General features: G+C 44.1%; 1 protein-coding gene across 7 annotated transcripts in view; it reads right to left on the minus strand.

The window, feature by feature from the left end:
- RAP1GAP2 (RAP1 GTPase activating protein 2) overlaps positions 1-21778 on the minus strand; it is an 882491-nt gene that overhangs the window by 146382 nt on the left and 714331 nt on the right. For 6 of the 7 annotated variants that reach the window (XM_056558445.1, XM_056558442.1, XM_056558446.1 and 3 more), the window contains one exon: positions 21199-21234. In XM_056558445.1, the coding sequence (XP_056414420.1) occupies positions 21199-21234 (36 nt within the window). Of the gene's footprint in view, positions 1-5806; positions 5973-21198; positions 21235-21778 lie in introns of those variants that run through there. The other variant, XM_056558444.1, reaches the window with a different exon arrangement.

The raw sequence follows: 21778 nt of genomic DNA on the forward strand, positions 1-21778 counted from the left end.
TCCAAGCAGAAATTCTTCAGAAGTGTGAATGGGAGTGTATTGGGCTTTAATTTGAGGAGGAATTCCTCAAGCGGGAAATTCTGCCATCTGAATAGACCCTTAGGCTAAGTTCACACTACGGAATTTCTGGGCAGAATTTCTGCCGGAGATTTAACCGATGGCACTAGGACCGCACAGTCTGCATTGCCGTCTCCATAGACGGCAATGCATTTCTGGATAGATCTTTTGGGAGATCTGCTCAGGAATGTATTTGAACTGACATGGGGACAGCAATGCAGTCCGTGCAGTCCTTGTGCCGCCAGCTTGGTCTCAGGCAGAAATTCTGCCCAGAAATTCCACAGTGTGAATCCAGCCTTAGGCTAGGTTCACACTGCGGAATCTCAGAGCAGAAAATTTCCACCCGGAGATTCCGAATACGGACAGCACTGACTGAATCAGTCGGCGCTAGGACCACGCGGACACTGCAGTTTCCAATAGACTGCAATGTGTTCTTTGAGTATTTCCGCCTGAAGAATGAGCAACGCCATTCCTCAGGCGGAAATTTTAAAGCGGATTTTCCATTCACAAATTCCGCTTCACAAATTCTGAAGTGTGAATTTGTGAACGGAAACCCATTCACTACACTATACATTTTAGTAAGCGGAATTTCTACAGTTTCAAAGCGGAATTGCAGGCGGAAATTCCGTAGTGTGAACCTAGCCTAAGGGTTACAAAAGTTAAAGTCACACAGGAGCCATAATAACTGTGCATGTCCAATGGTCCCTCTGTCTCAAATGATAATAAGTAAGTGAGTAAATGGGACTCAGGAGCTTTAAGTTACATTTCTAGAATACAACATGAGCATTCAAAATTGGTCCACACAGTGTACAGTGGTTTATATTATAGATTTATTATACATTTGTTTTGATTATTTTATATAGTTATGTAATTTATATTAGAAAATGACAATACAAGCAACTCTCTAAAATATTTTTATTGTCCTTTAAATTCATCAGCAGACTGCAGACCTCAGTAGCCTGTAAATAAAAGGAATGTATTGGAAGAATTCTGTTTTCTTTGATGGCTATTAAACCTAAATAATTTTTAATTAAAGGGGTACACCACTGGAAAACATTTTTTTTTTTTAATTAACTGATGCCAGAAAGTTAAACAGATTTTTTAATTACTTCTATTTAAAAATCTTAATCCTTCCAGTACTTATCAGCTGCTGTATGCACCGCAAATAGCTATTTTCTTTTTGAATTTTCTTTCTGTCTGACCACAGTGCTCTCTGTTGACACCTCTGTCCATGTCAGGAACTGTCCAGAGCAGCATATGTTTGCATTGGGGATTTGCTTCTACTCTGGACAGTAACTAAAATGGACAGAGGTGTCAGCAGAGAGCAGTGTGGTCAGGCAGAAAGGAAATTCAAAAAGAAAACAACTTCCTGTGGAGCATACAGCAGCTGATAAGTACTGGAAAGATTAAGATTTTTTAATAGAAGTAATTTACAAATCTGTTTAACTTTCTGGCACCAGTTGAGTTTAAAAAAATGTTTTCCAGCGGAATACCCCTTTAAGGGCAAAGTCATATGGGGCACATTTGCAGCATATTTGATGCTGTGATTGCGCTGACGGCAGCCATAGAGGGACTGCAGAGCATGCTCGTGGCTCAGGCCGGGTCTCTTTGTGTATCTGCATGCAGTGGCGGATTTGCCACTCTAGAAATCTGCCGCTATGAGCACACACACAAAAGTGATCTTTTCCCCTATTCTTAGGATACGGTCCCACATACTGCTTACGCAGCATATTTCACGCTGTGCAAAATCTGCTGCTGCAGCGGGAAATATGATGCATAATCCCAGATCACCACACACACAGGGCGGATTTCCCACTCTAGAAATCTGCTGCTACGAGCAGACATACAAAAGTGATCTTATCCCTATTCTTAGGGTACGGTCCCACATACCGCTTATGCAGCGTATTTCACGCTGGGCAAAATCTGCTGCTGCAGCAGGAAATATGATGCGTAATCCCAGATCTCCACACACACAGGGCTTTCCAGCGGTAGCCCTATGTGTGCAGTATGTTTTGGAGGAGAGGCCGCGTGTCACAGTGATGCCGGCATGCGGCCCCGCCTCCAAAACTCACTGCACACACAGGGCTGCTGCCAGAAAGCCCTGCGTGTATGGTGATCGGGGGTTAAGCAGCATATTTCCCGCTGCAAGAGCAGATTTTGTGCAGTGTGAAATACAATGCATAGGCGATACATGGGCTGTACCCTCAAGATAGGGGAACAGTGTCAGATCTCCAGAACAGGGGCCCTTAAAAATGTAGTGTCTCGCCCATGCACACTGCTGATTTATTTATAGTATATGGATCTGTCAAAGAGAGAGCAACTTGCAAGTCACAAAAAAACATGAAAAAGAGTGGCTTCATGCTCTGGGGCAGATTAACTAAAGATGACTAATTCCTAGACAGAATTCCTAAACTTTTAAGATTTGCTCAATTTGTGCAAGAATTTTGGCATAGTTTTGGCACACAACCCTTTTAGGCAAGCAATGCCTTCTTTCCCACTAAACAACTTTCCCTTTATGAACGAGCCTGGTCTAGTTTAAGCATTGATAAATTCTCCCCCTAACAAACATGGTGCAATGCGTGTATACCAGTTTTTGTTTTTTGGCTCCAATTGCACCAGAATTATGTCATATTCACAATAGGAAAATGCTGCTTTTTGTGGAATTTTTGTACTTATTAAAGGGGTGTTCCAGAAACGTTCATAGTGCTAGGGCTGTGTTGTGCAAGTAGGTCTTTATCCAACCCCTAAACTCCGAAGTAGGTAGAAGAGATAAGGGATCGGAAGAAGCAGCAACATTAGCTACAGCAGGACCTGCAGGGAATCGGGGATAGATAGGAGAAGACATTTCTTGCAAAATCTGAGAAAGTCTGGTTCCGCAGGAGGAGTTTAATTTTCTATGTAGTGATATTTATCTCTGTATAAAGGAATTCTTACATATTGGGGGGTATTTATTAAAGGATTTATGTTTTTTTTTTTTTTTCACGTTACTTTGGTGCAATACTTCGGCACAGTAGGGGGTATGTATGAAGGATTTTACCTTTTGACTGTGATTTGTCTGAAATCTCCTTTTATGTGACTTTTTGCGACAAACAATTGCGCCAAATGGTTTAGAACAAAATCACTGATTTCACTTTGTTAGTCGTGATTTCAGTTACAATCATTCTTTGGTCTGGAATTCATTAATTGCGACTTTTCGATTTGGCGCAAGTTTAGGCGCAAATACCTTCATTTAGGCGCAAATCTACACCATGATTAAAAGTGACAGAGAAAATAGCTACAACAATAGAACGTCCCAAAGTCAGATTTACTGCCTGGAATTCTGGGGTCTGCGCCTTTTGTAGGGCTACATTTGTGCCAAAATTACAAACTTGCCTACGACAATTGATCATTTTGGCGCAAATATGCTCCATTTGACGCAAAAAAACATACATAAAATCACACATTGCTACACCATTATTGTCCCCCAGTGTCTTTTTGCGCCAAAGTTTGGCGCATCTTCTCCACCGTCATTTTTACAACTTTCTCAAAATCACATGGTCCTGTGTGTGACTTTAACTTTTCATTTGCGCCAATCGATCTTTGTTTTTTTCTTGGCGCAAATCACCGCCAAGAAATTTTGCACATGGTAAACACACTTAGCAATCTCAGAAAATGTAAAGGTATCAAAATACATTAAACATTTTTTTTTTTTTTGTCAAAAGCAGCGACGCCTCCAGGGCTGCGCAATACTATCCTGCGACATAGTTGTCTCTGAGGGACCTTCACCCTCCGTTGAGCCAGCATTGGACATGGCCACACAGGTTCAGGAAAGGTAAAGCACTAAAGGAGTGGTCTCCAACCTGCGGACCTCTAGATGTTGCAAAACTACAACTCCCAGCATGCCGGGAATTGTAGTTTTGCAACATCTGGAGGTCCGCAGGTTGAAGACCACTGCACTTAAGTAACCAAAATAATAATAATACTCAAGTTGAAAATAAAATCCATTTCACATGGTGGCTATAAACCCCTCAAAAGAAAATAACTCATGTCGCTTGCTGATATACTGCAGGAGGGACTCCAAAATGGCTGCTCTACAGGGTAAAATACGCATCCTCTGTGGTGGTAAGTTCTGTGTAAGGATGCATGCACACCACGTTTTTGCTATCCAGTTCCCGTATCAGGTTTTTTGTAAAAAAACGGATAGGCAAAATCCGGACTCAACCGTATTAAACCGTGTGCACATAGATCAACCTCTATCCGGTTTGAATCGTGATGTACGGTTTAATCCGGTTGTACCGTTTTCACCCTAAAAAAACATATACGTCTGTAAATGTTCGCCTTGTTTTTAAATAAAGTTTTTCCAGAAAGAACATTCTAGAAGGTGGGTGGTGTTTTCGGCGGAGGGATTAAACGGAGGGATTAAAACGGATCCAACCGTACACTCATACGGTTTAGTCCGGTTCTCATTGACTTCTATGTTAATAAAAACGTATCCGGTTAGGATACGGTTGGTCAACCGGACCTAAAAACGCTGTATACTCCGGTTGCGAACACGGCTGAAAAACCGGGCCCAACCGTAAAAGTCGCCAAACGGACATAACCGTATGATGCGTTTGCAATACGGTTTGCAATGTTAAGTCAATACCTCCGGTTTTCAATACGTTTTAGTACGGTTTTATACGGGAACTGTATAGCAAAAACGTGGTATGCATGCACCCTAAAAGGCACTGTAAACAGCTGATGTCAACATTTGAGCCAAAATTACTAACAACTTGCACCAATTTAAAAATTTGGTGCATGTCCACGAAAACCAAAGGGGAAAAAAAAAAGGATAAAAAGAAACTGTCAACAGACAAAATTGATAAATACCCCCCTAATGTCCTTTAATGGGTATTAGTTATCTATAATGGATATTGACTCAGATATTGAAGCCCATGTGCTGAGCAATATCCCATAATACACAGTGTTCTTCGTTCTCCAATGCACTTCAGGTCAGGTAGGTATAATTAATCCCCACTTCTGAACTGGGGACAAGTGCACAAATCCACTTTTGAAGCTATTGAACTAGGTGCATGAGGAGACACACACTTCTGAAGCTTTGAACAGGGTTCCATTCATATAGCCATCTTGAAAGTATACTTCAAACATGCCTCAAGAACGCTTCAGAAGCAAAGGCTCTTGATCTGAGATGGATATTGAGTCACAAAGAAAGCAACAATGTATTTGTATCTTATATCTATGCCATGATCCTTGTGTTACGTTAGCAGTGGACTGTGCATTCAGCGCTTATACACAGAGGAATATTTATAAGCTCTTTGTGTTACCAGAAACTATAGAACTGGTATTATACCGTGTTTCCCCGAAAATAGGACCGGGTCTTATATAAATTTTAGCCACAAAAAAACACACTAGGGCTAATTTTCAGGGTAGGGCTTATTTATCTATTTATATATGGTATGCACACTGAACAACATGGCGGTTCCACGGTATTTACCCCCCCCCCCATTATCATCATGTGATATGCGCGAGCTGCGCATATCACATAATGATAATGGGGGGGGTGTAAATGCCCCCCCAATGTCCCTAACCCTCCCCCCCCGCCGGTTTATCAGCCCAGCGCTGCACCCCACAATCCCCACATCGTGGTACTGATCATTTGTCACCCGCGAGCGCAGCTTCTCTCCCCCCCCTGCCAAATAATTATCAGCCGCTGCGCTGTATCTATTCCTGTGCCCGGTCTGCACATATTAAAAAGCAATATTTAACTTACCTTCGTCCTCCGTTCCCCCGTTGCTAAGGCACCGGCCTCATGGTCCCTCCGCTGTTCTTGCTGCTTCCTGGTGTTGTGACGTCTCAGAGCCTTCAGCCTATCACCGGCCGCAGCGATGTCCCGCCTCGGCCGATGATAGGCTGAGCCGACTGTCATGTAAGAAGCCGGCCGGCAAGCGAAAACAGCGGAGGACAGTGAGGCCGGTTCCTTAGCAACGGGGGAATGGAGGACGAAGGTAAGTTAAAGATTGTTTTTTAATATTTGCAGCCTGGGCATTGTCTAGGTCAGTGGTCTTCAACCTGTGGACCTCCAGATGTTGCAAACATTTGCAACATCTGGAGGTCCGCAGGTTGGAGACCACTGGTCTAGGTCTTATTATCGGGGTAGGGCTTATATTGCAGTCCACCCCGATAATCCGGCTAGGGCCTATTTTCAGGGTAGGTACTTTTTTTGGGGAAACACAGTAGTTCATTTATTCATTTTACACGTTCCAGCTTGTCACCACTGTAGGTCTCTGTTGTGCAATGGACCGTACAGGCCCTGAATGGAGTTTGTGATGGTGGACCCAAGCGAAGCTCTAAAGATATATATATTTTTTTACTTTTGGTAATTTCTTTTCGACTTTGGTGTTTTATTATCTATTTTTTTTTTATAATTCTGAAGTCTTGCAGTTTTCATTCTGGCCACTATGGGGAGATTTATCAAAACCTGTCCAAAGGAAAAGTTGACCAGTTGCCCATAGCAACCAATCAGATCGCTTCTTTCATTTTTAACAAGGCCTCTACAAAATGAAAGAAGCAATCTGATTGGTTGATATGTGCAACTGGGCAACTTTTCCTTTGCACAGGTTTTGATAAATCTCCCCCAATGTGTTTTGTCAACAAGGAGGATGGGTGACGAAACTCAGGGCAGCCGAGAATAGTAGTCCCTTAGGTAACGTCTCTAGTGTGGTCACAGGTGGCTTTTGAGTCTGGCTAACCCTGTATATGTTCCTGCAACTTTTGTAAATGGGGGTCTGCACAATTGTAGGAAATCCTTGACCCAAGGGTCCACATCGTTGAGTTGTCTAGGGAGGTGTACCTTTGTTGGTATATGCAATAGAATCATTTTAGACATGCAGGTAACTGGGATTGACTTTATTGAAGTGCACTGTGCACAAGACAATATATACTCCTTTATAGCACAGGGAAGCAAACCTACAGTCCTTAAAGGGGTAGTCCAGTGGTGAAAAACTTATCCCTTATCCTAAGGATAGGGGATAAGTTTGAGATCGCGGGGGGTCCGACCGCTGGGGCCCCATGCGATCTCTCTGTACAGGGGCCAGGCTCTCCGGCCAGATAGCGGGTGTCGACCCCCGCACGAAGCGGCGGCCGACACGCCCCCTCAATACATCTCCATGGCAGAGCCGGAGATTGCCGATTCCCTTCCCGCGGGCTGTCGGGGCTCCGTACAGGAGATTGCAGGGGGCCCCAGCAGTCGGACCCCCCGCGATCTGCAACTTATCCCCTATCCTTAGGATAGGGGATAAGTTGTTCACCACTGGGTCACCACTGGACTACTCCTTTAAAGGGGTACTCCGCCCCTGGCATCTTATCCCCTATCCAAAGGATAGGGGATAAGATGTTAGATTGCCGCGGTCCCGCTGCTGGGGACCCCGGGGATCACCGCTGCGGCACCCCACCATCATTACGGCACAGAGCGAGTTCGCTCTGTGCGTAATGACGGGCGATACAGGGGCCGGAGCAGCGTGACGTCATGGCTCCGCCCCTAATGACATCACGGCCCATCCCCTTCATGCAAGTCTATGGCAGGGGGCGTGATGACCGCCACACCCCCTCCCACAGACTTGTATTGATGGGGGCGGGCCATGAACTCACGAGGGGCGGAGCTGTGACGTAATGATGCTCCGGCCCCTGTATTGCCCATCATTACATGCAGAGCGAGCTTGCTCTGTGCAGTAATGATAGCGGGGTGCTGCAGCAGCAATCCTCGGGGTCCCCAGCAGCGGGACCCCGGCGATCTGACATCTTATCCCCTATACTTTGGATAGGGGATAAGATGTCTAGGGGCGGAGTACCCCTTTAAGGACCCAGCCATTTTACACCTTAGGACCTGGCCATTTTTTGCACATTAGACCACTGTCACTTTCAACATTAATAACTCTGGAATGCTTTTAGTTATTCTGATGCCGAGACTCTTTTTTCGTGACATATTCTACTTTAATATAGTGGTAAAATTTTTGGTAACTTGCATCCTTTCTTGGTGAAAAATCCCAAAATTTGATGAAAAATTAGAAAATTTACTTTTGGAAGACACCAGAGGGCTTCAAAGTTCAGCAGCAATTTTCCAATTTTTCACAAAATTTTAAGTGGATTTGAAGGGTCTTCATCTTAGAAATACCCAACAAATGACCCCATTATAAAAACTGCACCCCCCAAAGTATTCAAAATGACATTCAATCAGCCTTTTAACCCTTTAGGTGTTTTACAGGAATAGCAGCAAAGTGAAGGAGAAAATTCACAATCTTCATTTTTTACACTCGCATGTTCTTGAAGACCCAATTTTTGAATTTTTACAAGGGGTAAAAGGAGAAAATGTATACTTATATTTGTAGCCCAATTTCTCTCGAGTAAGCACATACCTCATATGTCTATGTAAAGTGTTCGGCGGGCGCAGTAGAGGGCTCAGAAGCAAAGGAGAGACAAGGGGATTTTGGAGAGTATGTTTTTCTGAAATGGTTTTTGGGGGGCATGTTGCATTTAGGAAGCCCCTATGGTGCCAGAACAGCAAATAAAAACACATGCCATACCATTTTGGAAACAAGACCCCTTGAGGAACGTAACAAGGAATTAAGTGAGCCTTAATACCCCCCAGGTGTTTCACGACATTTGCATATGTAAAAATTTTTTTTTTAAATTCACTAAAATGTGTGTTTCCCCCCAAATTTCACATTTTTGCAAGGGTTAATAGCAGAAAATACCCCCCAAAATTTGTAACCCCATCTCTTCTGAGTATGGAGGTACCCCATAAGTTGACCAGAAGTGCACTACGGGCGAACTACAATGCTCCGAAGAGAGGGAGTCATATTTGGCTTTTTGAGAGCAAATTTTGCTCGGGGGGCATGTCGCATTTAGTAAGCCCCCATGGTGCCAGGACAGCAAAAAAAAACAAAAAAACACATGGCATACCATTTTGGAAACTAGACCCCTCACAGAATGTAATGAGGGGTACAGTGAGAATTTAACCCCCACTGGTGTCTGTCAGATCTTTGCAACAGTGGGCTGTACAACATTTTTAATTTGCACAGCCCACTGTTCCAAAGATCTGTCAGACACCAGTGGGGGGTAAATTCTCACTGCACCCCTCATTACATTCCTTGAGGGATGTAGTTTCTGAAATGGGGTCACATGTGTTTTTTTTTTTTTTTTTGTGTTTGTCAAAACCGCTGTAACAGTCAGCCACCCCTGTGCAAATCACCTCAAATGTACATGGTGCACTCTCCCTTCTGGGCCTTGTTGTGCGCCCCCAGAGCACTTTGCGCCCACATATGGGGTATCTCCATAGTCGGGAGAAATTGCATTACAAATTTTGGGGGGCTTTTTTCCCCTTTTAACCTCTTGTCAAAATGAAAAGTAGAGGGCAACACCAGCATGTTAGTGTAAACAATTTATTTCACCTTTTCATAAGGGGTGAAAGGAGAAAAAGCCCCCCAAAATTTTTTAGGCAATTTCTCCCGAGTACGGCGATACCCCATATGTGGCCCTAAACTGTTGCCTTGAAATACGACAGGGCTCCAAAGTGAGAGCGCCATGTGCATTTGAGGCCTGAATTAGGGATTTGCATAGGGGTGGACATAGGGGTATTCTACGCCAGTGATTCCCAAACAGGGTGCCTCCAGCTGTTGCAAAACTCCCAGCATGCTTGGACAGTCAACGGCTGTCCGGCAATACTGGGAGTTGTTGTTTTGCAACAGCTGGAGGCTCCATTTTGGAAACAGTGGCGTACCAGACGTTTTTCATTTTTATTGGGGAGGGGGGCTGTGTAGGGGTATGTGTATATGTAGTGTTTTTTACTTTTTATTTTATTTTGTGTTAGTGTAGTGTAGTGTTTTTAGGGTACAGTCACAGGGGCGGGGGATTACAGCGAGTTTCCCGCTGCAAGTTTGAGCTGCCGCGCAAAATTTGCTGCATCGCACACTTGCAGCCTGATACTCACTGTAAGCCCCCTGCCCATGTGAATGTATCCTGTACATTCACAGAGGGGGGGGGGGGAACCTCCAGCTGTTGCAAAACTACAACTCCCAGCATGCACAGTCTATCAGCGCATGCTGGTAGTTATAGTTTTGCAACAGCTGGAGGCACACGGGTTGGGAAACACTGAGTTAGGAAACAGACAATGTTTCCCAATCAGTGTGCCTCCAGTTGTTGCAAAACCACAACTCTCAAACATTCTCAGGCATGCTGGAAGTAGTAGTTCGGCAACATCTTTAGAGCCAGATGTTGCCGAACTACAACTCCCAGCATGCTTCGAGTTGTAGTTTTGCAACATCTGGAGGACTACAGTTTGCAGACCACTAATACAGTGGTTCCCAATCTGTGCCCTTCCAGATGTTGCAAAACTACAATTCCCAGTATGCCAAAATTGTCCAGGCATGCTGGGAGTTGTAGTTCTGCAACAACTGCAGGGCCAGATGTTACAGAACTACAGTATGGGCATGCTGAGGATGTGTAGTTTTGCAACATCTGGAAGGGCACAGTGGTCTCCAAATGGGGGACCTCCAGATGTTGCAAAACTGCAACTCCCAGCATGCCCAGACGCCAAGGGCTGTCTGGGCATGCTGGGAGTTGTAGTGTAAGGGGACCAGATGGAGCAGTCCAGATCGCTTTACGGTGGTCTGGACTGCTGCAAAGGTCCCTCGATGCCGACGAAGATCAACTCACCTGTCGCCACCGCCGCCGTCTCCGCCGCTGGGATCCTGGTCTTCAGGGACGAGGTAAGTACCGGGGCCGGTCCCCAGCACTCCCCCGTCCCCCACCGCATCCTCCAGTCTTCCTCCCGTCCTCTCCGGACTTCCAGGGGCCGGGCAGGGCGGGAGGTAGTAACCCCTCCCCCCCGGCGATTGGTCGGTTAACTAACCGAGGAATCACAGGGGATAGGAGGAGGTGGCAGAGACCCGATCAGACCGGTATTGCCGCAGATCGCAGGGCCGATTTCCCTCGCGATTTGCGGCGATCGCCGACATGGGGGGCAGACATGGCCCCCCTCGCCGTTTGCCCTGGATGCCTGCTGAAGCATTTCAGCAGGCATCCGCTTCCGATCTCTGCCCGGCGCGTGGCAGGGACCGGAAAACGCCAGGGCGTATGGATACGCCCTGGGTCCTTAAGGCCCAGGGTGTGAGGGCGTATCCATACGCCCTGGGTCCTTAAGAGGTTAAATCAGTGATTCTCAACCATTTTCCCAACTGTACCCCAAAGGGTGAAAGTATGTCTGCAGATACCCCTTGTGCATAAATTCGCACCGTACATACGATAGGGGTACTCATGGACAAAATAAGTAATAAAATTACTTATTTTAATAATGGCGTGTGCTTACCTTTATCCTAATTCAATACTTAATCCCCTTGTGCCATTATTATCCGATATGGCAAATGGAGATCAAAGGGGGGGGGGGGGGGGGACAGAATAATGACACAAGGGGATCAGAGGGAGGGGGAATAATGGCACAAGGGAACTAAGATGGAGAGGGACAATGGCACTAGGGATAATTTCACCCACCCCCTTATATTATATATATATATATATATATATATATAATATACACACACACAAAAACCCTCCCTCCCATACACTTTTTTTTACATTACATGGTCTGTTCGGGTATTCAGCACGTCCCAACTGGCTTGTCGGGGTATACAGCGCGTCTCAGCGTCGTGTGCACTGTGTGGCACCTCCGTGCCACGTCAGGGGAGGTCACACGTCTCCCCAGCAACCACGCAGCTCCTGTACAGTAGCCATGGCCGAAGCTCCGGCCGCGATACTATACAGGGAGCTGCCGTGGCCATTCTCCACTGTGCGCTGACAAATACTGACCAATGTATGGCCGGTATTTGTAAGCGCATCGGCGTACCCCTAGGGGTATCTGAACCACCGGTTGAGAACCCCTGCTTTAGATGGATGTTTAGAATTTGATCACAGTTCCCTTTCAGTCACTTTAAGAGCAGTAATACTGACAGGAAAGTCTTTGAATGTGCTTCTAGAACTTTATTGTTATTGGAACTGTAGGCAGTTTAATTAGGAGATACTGTACCAAGGAAAATTTACATAGCTTGGCTGAATGGCAAATGTACTTGAAAGACTTGTACCCAATATCCTATCACAGGGCATAAGACAAAGATTACACTAACCCTGGCATATAAGCCCTCAAACAGTTAGGTGTTGGCCGAAGAGTCCTTGAACAGCTATTCCCTAGCAGGAACAGCCTAGTAGAGATAAATGCCCTCTCAGCAAGGACTGGAGACAGTTCTTGGGCAAAACTTCTGAAATACCATTCGTACCTTAATCACTGTGACCGACCCAGATCTGACTCAGGTTAGGCTTTATCAACTTCAACTGGGTGAAGATTTGTTGGCAAAGCCAGGACTTGGTTACCCTGCTTCACAGCACGCTTAGCTAGAAGGAAAGACTGAAAAACTGCTCTTAGGAGACTCCTCCCGCCAAAATTTCTAGAAGCTTCTAGCAAGTTCCATGCACCCTTTACACATAATCCACCAGTGGTGGCAGTAAAAAGAAAAATATTACCGTAACTATTTCATTACCTTAATACCACAGTGTATGCAGAGATAGCAGTGTGACAGACAAAATGGCAAGTTATAAAGGTTAGAATCACGAAACCCAGATAAAGATTAAGATTTTTGAAGAAAAACTTCTCAGTCCTAGACTACGGCAGCTGGGAGATGGTACCAGGTCACTGCAAAAGGCTAATAATAAACTGGCACTTTCTGTTCTGTAGAGACAACTTTTCAACAGTCTCCTCTTTATCATTACATACATGATTGCAGTGAAAAGTAACACCAGTGTATAGATAAGACGGGACCAGTCATTCACAATAGGGGTTTTTAGAATGACCTCTGCACAACTTACAGAACATGCCTAGTCAATGAGTCAGCTCCAGATTATTGTTTCCTATATTTATGGGACTGCTGTAAAGCATCTCTGTGCAGAGGGCTCTAGCAATATGTCTGCTAGACTTGTGCACTAGAAAAATTTTCGTTTAATTTCGTTTCGTTTTTTCGTTTTGGAAAAAAAATTCGGTTCGGCAATATTTTCGGTTTAGATTTTTCGGATACATTCGGTATTCGGGTATTCGTGTTGTTTTTTTTCGGATACATTCGGTATTCGGGTACATTCGGTAAATCTTTTTAGTCTTTTTTTGGACTTTAGCGATCCTAATAAATAATGGAGATACCTTTTTTATTAAAATTTCGCAGGGTATCATAAAAAAATCATAATAAAAAAGATACAGTGGTGATGGAAAAAATTGTATCTAACGAAATGTATCTTTTTTATTATGAAATGTTTATTCATTTTTAAACAGGGATCAATTTATGTGAGCGGGTAAAGCACAAAAAATGGAGCCGACAATAATAAAAATGTATTATGTGCGTGTTTTTCACTTTTTTTAAAAACATTTTTTAGGTAGTACTACTACTCCCAGCATGGAACACACTCTTCCATGATGGGAGTAGTAGTTACCTGTACTAATTGACAGATTGCAGGGGTCCCTTGCGATCCTCTTGTATAAGGTATAGATGCAGCGGCTGCTCTTCTATGGTCCCCTGCACTCACGTATATGTACACATATTTATATTTCCCGCAGAGCTGTGATTGGCCAGATGGTTCCAGCCAATCACAGCTCTCTGTGAGAAATAGGAATATGTGTATATATACGGCCGTGCAGGGGACCATAGAAGAGCGGCCGCCGCATTCATACATTATACAGGAGCATCACAGCGGGTGTCAGGAGTGATACCTGCAGTGATCTTTCCTTTACTACAAGTACTACCACTCCCAACATGGAGTACACTCTGCTCCATGCTGGGAACTGTAGTACCTGCATTAATAGACAGATCGCAGCGGGTGTCAGAAGTTACACTCGCTGCCATATGTCTATTAATGCAGGTACTACAGCTCCCAGCATGGAGCAGAGTGTGCTCCATGTTGGGAGTATTAGTACCTGCAGTAAGGGAAAGATCCCAGCGGATGTCACTTCTCCTGACACCCGCTGCGATGGTCCTGATGTGAATGTCGGGATCAGCTGTTCTCAGGGCTACAGAGCCGGGAGAACAGCTGACGCTGAGCCGTATACCATACATCGTATATCTACTGCCCAGCAAGAACTTACAGTGAGCCTGCAATGTGTATACAGTATACACATTGCTGGCTCACTTAACCCCTTGCTGAGCTGTGCGCTATGCGCAAGCCCAGCAAGGGAAGAGTTAACTTACACTGCTGGACAGTGTAGGTTAACCCTTTGGGCGGTATATACTTCATACAGCTATCTATAGATAGCTGTATACAGTGTATACAGAAGACGAAGTCCAGCTTACTTCCCTCGAGTCCCGGGCTGGGTTCGTGTAGCTCCGCCCCCTAGTGGTGACATAATTAGGGGGCGTGGCTACAGAAGGGAACAAGGCTAGTTAATCTGAAGCTCTGTTCACATTGTACGTTTTGTATAATGTGAACAGACCCTTCTGGCAGTGTCTACCCAGACAGGGAGACTCCAGCTGTTGCTAAACTACAACTCCCAGCATGCCCAGACAGCCAAAGGCTGTCTGGGCATGCTGGGAGTTGTAGTTTTGCACCAATTGGTGGCTCCCTGTTTGGGTAGACATTGCATCATGGGTGCTCTCCCCAGCGGACAGCGCCAAAAATGTCATAACCAATTTTTTGTGTTTTTTTTCTTCTCTTTTCAGATCCGTGTATCCAGAGGATTACTGCGGATTCGATGGATTACGGCGGATTATTTATTTTTTCCTTTAATAAAATGGTTAACGAGGGCTGTGGGGGAGTGTTTTTTTAAATAAAATAATTTTTCCAATGTGTTGTGTTTTTTTTTATTTTTATTGAATTTTCAGGGTTAGTAGCGGAAGCTGTCTTATTGACGGAATCCATTACTAGGCCAGGGCTTAGTGCTAGCCTCAAAAACAGCTAGCGCTAACCCCCAATTATTACCCCAGTACCCACCGCCACAGGGGTGCCGGGAAGAGCCGGTACCAACAGGCCCGGAGCGTCAAAATGGCGCTCCTGGGCCTAGGCGGTAACAGGCTGGCGTTATTTAGGCTGGGGAGGGCCAGTAACAATGGTCCTCACCCACCCTGGTAACGTCAGGCTGTTGCTGTTTGGTTGGTATTGTGCTGAGAATGAAAATACGGGGAACCCTATGCGTTTTTTTTATTTAAATAAAAAATTTAAAAAAAAAAACGCATAAGGTCGTTTCTCAGCACAATACCAACCAAACAGCAACAGCCTGACGTTACCAGGGTGGGCGAGGACCATTGTTACTGGCCCTCCCCAGCCTAAATAACGCCAGCCTGTTACCGCCTAGGCCCAGGAGCGCCATTTTGACGCTCCGGGCCTGTTGGTACCGGCTCTTCCCGGCACCCCTGTGGCGGTGGGTACCGGGGTAATAATTGGGGGTTAGCGCTAGCTGTTTTTGGGGCTAGCACTAAGCCCTGGCCTAGTAATGGATTCCGTCAATAAGACAGCTTCCACTACTAACCCTGAAAATTCAATAAAAAAAACAAAAAAACACAACACATTGGAAAAATTATTTTATTTAAAAAAACACTCCCCCACAGCCCTCGTTAACCATTTTATTAAAGGAAAAAATAAATAATCCGCCGTAATCCATCGAATCCGCAGTAATCCTCTGCATACACGCATCTGAAACGAGAAGAAAAAAACACAAAAAATTGGTTATGACATTTTTGGCGCAGTCCGCTGGGGAGAGCACCCATGATGCAATGTCTACCCAAACAGGGAGCCACCAATTGGTGCAAAACTACAACTCCCAGCATGCCCAGACAGCCTTTGGCTGTCTGGGCATGCTGGGAGTTGTAGTTTAGCAACAGCTGGAGTCTCCCTGTCTGGGTAGACACTGCCAGAAGGGTCTGTTCACATTATACAAAACGTACAATGTGAACAGAGCTTCAGATTAACTAGTCTTGTTCCCTTCTGTAGCTCCGCCCCCTAATGATGTCACCACTAGGGGGCGGAGCTACACGAACCCGGCCTGGGACTCAGGGAAGTAAGCTGGACTACGTCTTCTGTATACACTGTATACAGCTATCTATAGATAGTTGTATATTGTGTATACCGCCCAAAGGGTTAACTTACACTGTCCAGCAGTGTAAGTTAACTCTTCCCTTGCTGGGCTTGCGCATAGCGCACAGCTCAGCAAGGGGTTAAGTGAGCCAGCAATGTGTATACTGTATACACATTGCAGGCTCACTGTAAGTTCTTGCTGGGCAGTAGATATACGATGTATACCTACGGCTCAGCGTCAGCTGTTCTCCCGGCTCTGTAGCCCTGAGAACAGCTGATCCCGACATTCACATCAGGACCATCGCAGCGGGTGTCAGGAGGAGTGACATCCCTGGGATCTGTCCCTTACTACAAGTACTACCACTCCCAACATGGAGTACACTCTGCTCCATGCTGGGAGCTGTAGTACCTGCATTAATAGACATATGGCAGCGAGTGTAACTTCTGACACCCGCTGCGATCTGTCTATTAATACAGGTACTACAGCTCCCAGCATGGAGCAGAGTGTACTCCATGTTGGGAGTGGTAGTACTTGTACTAACGGGAAGATCACTGCAGGTATCACTCCTGACAGTCGCTGCGATCCTCCAGTATAATGTATGAATGCGGCGGCCGTTCTCCTATGGTCCCCTGCACGGCCGGTATATATACACATATTCCTATTTCTCACAGAGAGCTGTGATTGGCTGGAACCATCTGGCCAATCACAGCTCTGCGGGAAATATGAATATGTGTATATATACGTGAGTGCAGGGGACCATAGAAGAGCAGCCGCCGCATCTATACATTATACAAGAGGATCGCAAGGGACCCCTGCGATCTGTCAATTAGTACAGGTAACTACTACTCCCATCATGGAAAAGTGTGTTCCATGCTGGGAGTAATAGTACTACCTAAAAAATGTTTAAAAAAAAAAAAAAAGTGAAAAACACACACTACATTTTTACTATTGTCGGCTACATTTTTAGTGCTTTACCCGCTCACATAAATTGATCCCTGTTTAAAAATGAATAAACATTTCATAATAAAAATCATACATTTCATTAGATACAATTTTTTCCATCACCACTGTATCTTTTTTATTATGATTTTTTTATGATACCCTACGAAATTTTAATAAAAAAGGTGTCTCCATAACTTTTTAGGATCGCTAAAGTCCAAAAAAGAATAAAAAGATTTACCGAATGTACCCGAATACGAATGTATCCGAAAAATCAAACTATCTGTATCCTTTTTATTAACTTTGTTATCAGAATTAATTCTTCACGTCGTTTACGGATAACAAATGCATTCGTTATGGTCGGGAAATAACGAATGTATTCGTTACTTTGCTATTCGTATTATCGTGGCTATTCGGGAATGTTCAAAATATGTTTTCGTGCATTCGGATGGGTCCAAATGCACGAAAACGGTAAAATTCGTTAATTTAGACATTCCTGCCGAACCGAATTGCACATGTCTAATGTCTGCTGGCCTCTTCTCCAGAAATAGAAACAGATTTATAAAAATAAGGACTTGGCTGGCCAATGAACAGTAATGTTCAGCTGTTTTATTCGGAAGCCATGACGCAGTGAGCTAACGCTGTGGCTCTGACACTGCCTTACTAGTGTTGGGCGCAAATATTCACATTTTAAATTTTTATCGTGAATATCGCAAATTCGCGAATTACAAATATTGCGAACATATTCGCTATATATTTGAAATTAGGAATATTCACTTTTTTCCGCATATGCGCATATTCCTTCTTTTCACTTGTGGGCCAATTAGAATGATGCAAATACACTTGTCAGATGTTATCAACAACATCCCTATCAACCAATAGTAAAGTTGCCCACCCCCTCACTTTTTTCTTCCTCGAAATATGAGAATATACGAATATAACGAATACACGGAATTCCCGAATATAGGATGAATATTCGTCTATATATTCGCAAAATATGAATATGGGCAATGCCGCTCATCACTATGCTTTACCAGCAGCACGGCAGGTGGTGGGATTGGGGAGACAAGGGTCAATTGTATGTATGCCCCTGCACAGTACTCAATTAACAATACAGCCCCATAATGTTTGTGGCTGCACAGGGGGATGGAGTGGCCTGTGGGCTTATTTGCGGTGGGGCAGGGGATTGTATGGACGCCCCTGACTTACACATTGGTGTCCTAATCATGTGATGCATTCACCGATGCTCTGCTTTATATAGTAAACTGCTCTGATAACTGTACAGTAACTGTGATGAGCAGCATCACATGACCTGGACAGACCATCATCGGTTGTTAGTAACAGTGAAGCTTCTTGTTGAAAAACTTAAATCATTAACCTTAAAAAATGGGAAGAATTTATACAAAAAGTATATTGGAAAAATCTAAAAAATAACCATTATTTTCTGCAGCATAAGTCGGTCTCATTAACCATGGCAGACTTCTGCTGGACTACACATTCACATCAGTAGTAGAGGTGATCTGCCCCGGTCTTTGTTTTTCTTGTCATTACATACTAGGAAAAGGATGTTGGGAGACAGTCGCTTCTTCTGATCATAGGGAATGGATAACCAGTCACTTGACAGCTTGCCCTTTTTTGTTTTATTATTGTGCCAATCTCTTCTGCTGAAGGTCATGTCCTGTCGTGATACAAGACATTCTGCCAACACAAGTCTCTGGATACTTCAATTTAAAGACATTATCACTCTATGCTATTGTATAGTACATCACATATGATACTGTATGTGGACGACATACAGAATAAGGCTATTTACCATATCATGAGACTCCCATAAATCAGATATTACAATCTTGTCAGGGGATATTTGTTAGTTGCTATGTTGTGGTGAGCTTGTGGGGGTATAGGATGTATGGGGTGTAGCTGTGCGGTAACTAAAAGGTGCTTGTTTAACCCTTATCACTCATGACTCCAGGCTGAGGGCTCCTCTGTATATGCTTGTCCTATCGCCACCCGTCTCAAGAACGATAGGGAGGTCTAATAAATGATTGTCCACAACCGGAGGTTTTCAGAAAACTGTCGGAACTTTTGCTGCAGCTTTTATGCAACATTAAACAGGAACAGTCTTTGTACAAAAGTCTATTAAGAACCTGACGGTTGGGACCATGAGTTCTCAGCTTAGAAAAGGAATAAGTGCTGTTCCGCTGGATTTAGGGGATTGAGTTTAGGTCCAGCAGTAACACTAGTTTTAGCGGGGATTGATATCGCAACTCATGAATAGATTCAGGCTGTGGCTGGCAGACTTCAGGTCTAAGCTTGTCTTTGTAAGTTGCACGGATCACTTATTTCTCTCCACTAGTCCGGAACCCAAGAGAGCGAGGATTGGGTAGCAGCTCCCTTATATTGGCAGGGGCTGGCCATGAGCTCATTGGTTCATACCATCTGTCATTCACTTTACAAGGAATTATGGTCTAACCATGTGACCACACTCGGGACCTAGGAAGGTCCTTCAACATACCTTACTAGAATTAACATTAGTCATGTGACCTAAGATCCTGCGACAACATAAAGATAATTAAATATACAATTATTTATACATGTAAATATCATAGAATTGAAGAAGGAAGAGGCGACTAGGGGCAATCCCACCAGGAGGACCCTACTGGAATGAAGTAACTCTGACTTTGGGGACCACCATACAAGGTACGGTATACTATACGGTACTGGGACACCACAATGTTATATTTGAATATTGGGCACAATATACCTTACATCTTACTACAGCTGGTCCAAAACATCTGTCACAATCCAAGATCTCTATTTCCTCATCGACACACACAATAAACACAATGATATAGACTCTCTAGAAATGTTTGGCAATGCATACAGGAAAAATGACACATTTGTACAGTTAAGTGACATACACTGGGAATATAAAGAACAAATATTACAGCTCATTGAACATTTTCCATAGTCTAAATGCATTTCGTGACATTAAATATAGTGTTACAAACAATAGATAAGCTTACACATAAACTTAGCTTAATACATAGGATTTCATAGCTGAATACATAGGATTTCAGAACTATTTTATTTAATGTACCTCAATTTTCCCCAACCCCTGCCTATTAGACTCCCTGCATTTGGCTCCCAAGCTATTGGTTGTTCTAGATACTCCTATTTCCCAATGGCCCCAGTGAGGTCATTGCATTACAGTTTGGCAATCTGCCCTTAATGGCGGCCCCCAACTGGGTAACAGTCCATATACTGGATTAAGTAGATGTAGCGTCAGGAAATGCAGACAGGCAATCAGATACAAAATCAGCAGACAAAGGGTTTAAAAACAACTTCAGGGCAAGCAAGGGTCTACCCATGAAAGTAGTGTAATACAAAATTAGCCAGCAGGAGGAATCATCAGGAAACATGCAGAGGTCAGGTCACAGGGAGTCAAAACACCAAATGCAGGACAAAAAGCTTGTGAAGGGCAAAACACAATCATAGGCATCTCAGCTAGTGTGTTAATTTCCCACCGCCAGGAGGTGTGAGCACCCGCACTGATTGGCCCGATGCTCCTTCCTACCAATAGGCCAGGCCTAGCCACATCACACAGTCAAGATGACAAACATCACTGCTGGCCAGAATGTGGGGGCTAAGCGTGCTTGTGCAGTGATAGAGGCAGAGAAAGAGAGAGAGCTCTCTGCCTCTATCACCGCGCACGCATGCTGTGCCGAAAAGCATTGAGACCGATTGATTGCAGAGACATCTCAGGCGGGATGTAGTGGAAAAGGCCCACGCATGTGCAGGTCAATCACACAGTGGGCCAAGTGTTGACATAGATGGAGAGAGGTGGTGTGGCCCCAGGGCATTGCAGACACCGGCCACACCTCTCCGAATTCTCCTGACTGCAGACAAAAGTCATTTTCGAGCACATAAACCCACCAACTAAGCAGCTAAAGGGTATGGCTAGATTACACAGCAACACAGCTTGTCTATACTGTGCTTCTTATAGGGGCTACTTGTTAGAGACAGTTGCACTTTATATCTTAAATTTACATCTAAAATGTCAGTGAATTTTGTGAAGAAGCTAAACAATCTATCATTGTTTCTATCATACAAAATTGTATATTTCTTACCTGCATTTTTTCCAGCATCTCGAAAAAATCTGCTGACTGAAAAGAAGAGAAGAGACAAGCTTAGTGGAAGGTTCAGAAACAGTGACATTGCTAGAATTTGACAGAAAAACAGTCATTGAAGATATGGTGTTAAAGTTGTACTCCGGTGGAATTTCTTTTTTTAATCAACTGGTGCCAGAAAGTTAAACAGATTTGTAAATTACTTCTATTTAAAAATCTTAATCCTTCCAGTACTTATCAGCTGCTGTATACTACAGAGGAAGTTCTTTCTTTTTTGAATTTCTTTTCTGTCTGATCACAGTGTTCTCTGCTGACACCTCTGTCCATGTCCAGAACTGTCCAGAGCAAGAGCAAATCCCCATAGCAAACCTCTCCTGCTCCAGACAGTTCTGGACATGGACAGAGGTGTCAGCAGAGAGCACTGGTCAGAGAGAAAATAAATTCAAAAAGAAAAGAACTTCCTCTGGAGCATACAGCATCTGATAAGTACTGGAAGTATTAAGATTTTTAAATCGAAGTCATTTGCAAATCTGTTTAACTTTCTGGCACCAGTTTATTTAAAGAATTTTGGTTTTCCACC

This window comes from Hyla sarda, chromosome 2 (assembly GCF_029499605.1).
Source record: "Hyla sarda isolate aHylSar1 chromosome 2, aHylSar1.hap1, whole genome shotgun sequence".
In the NCBI taxonomy this organism is placed as follows: domain Eukaryota; kingdom Metazoa; phylum Chordata; class Amphibia; order Anura; family Hylidae; genus Hyla; species Hyla sarda.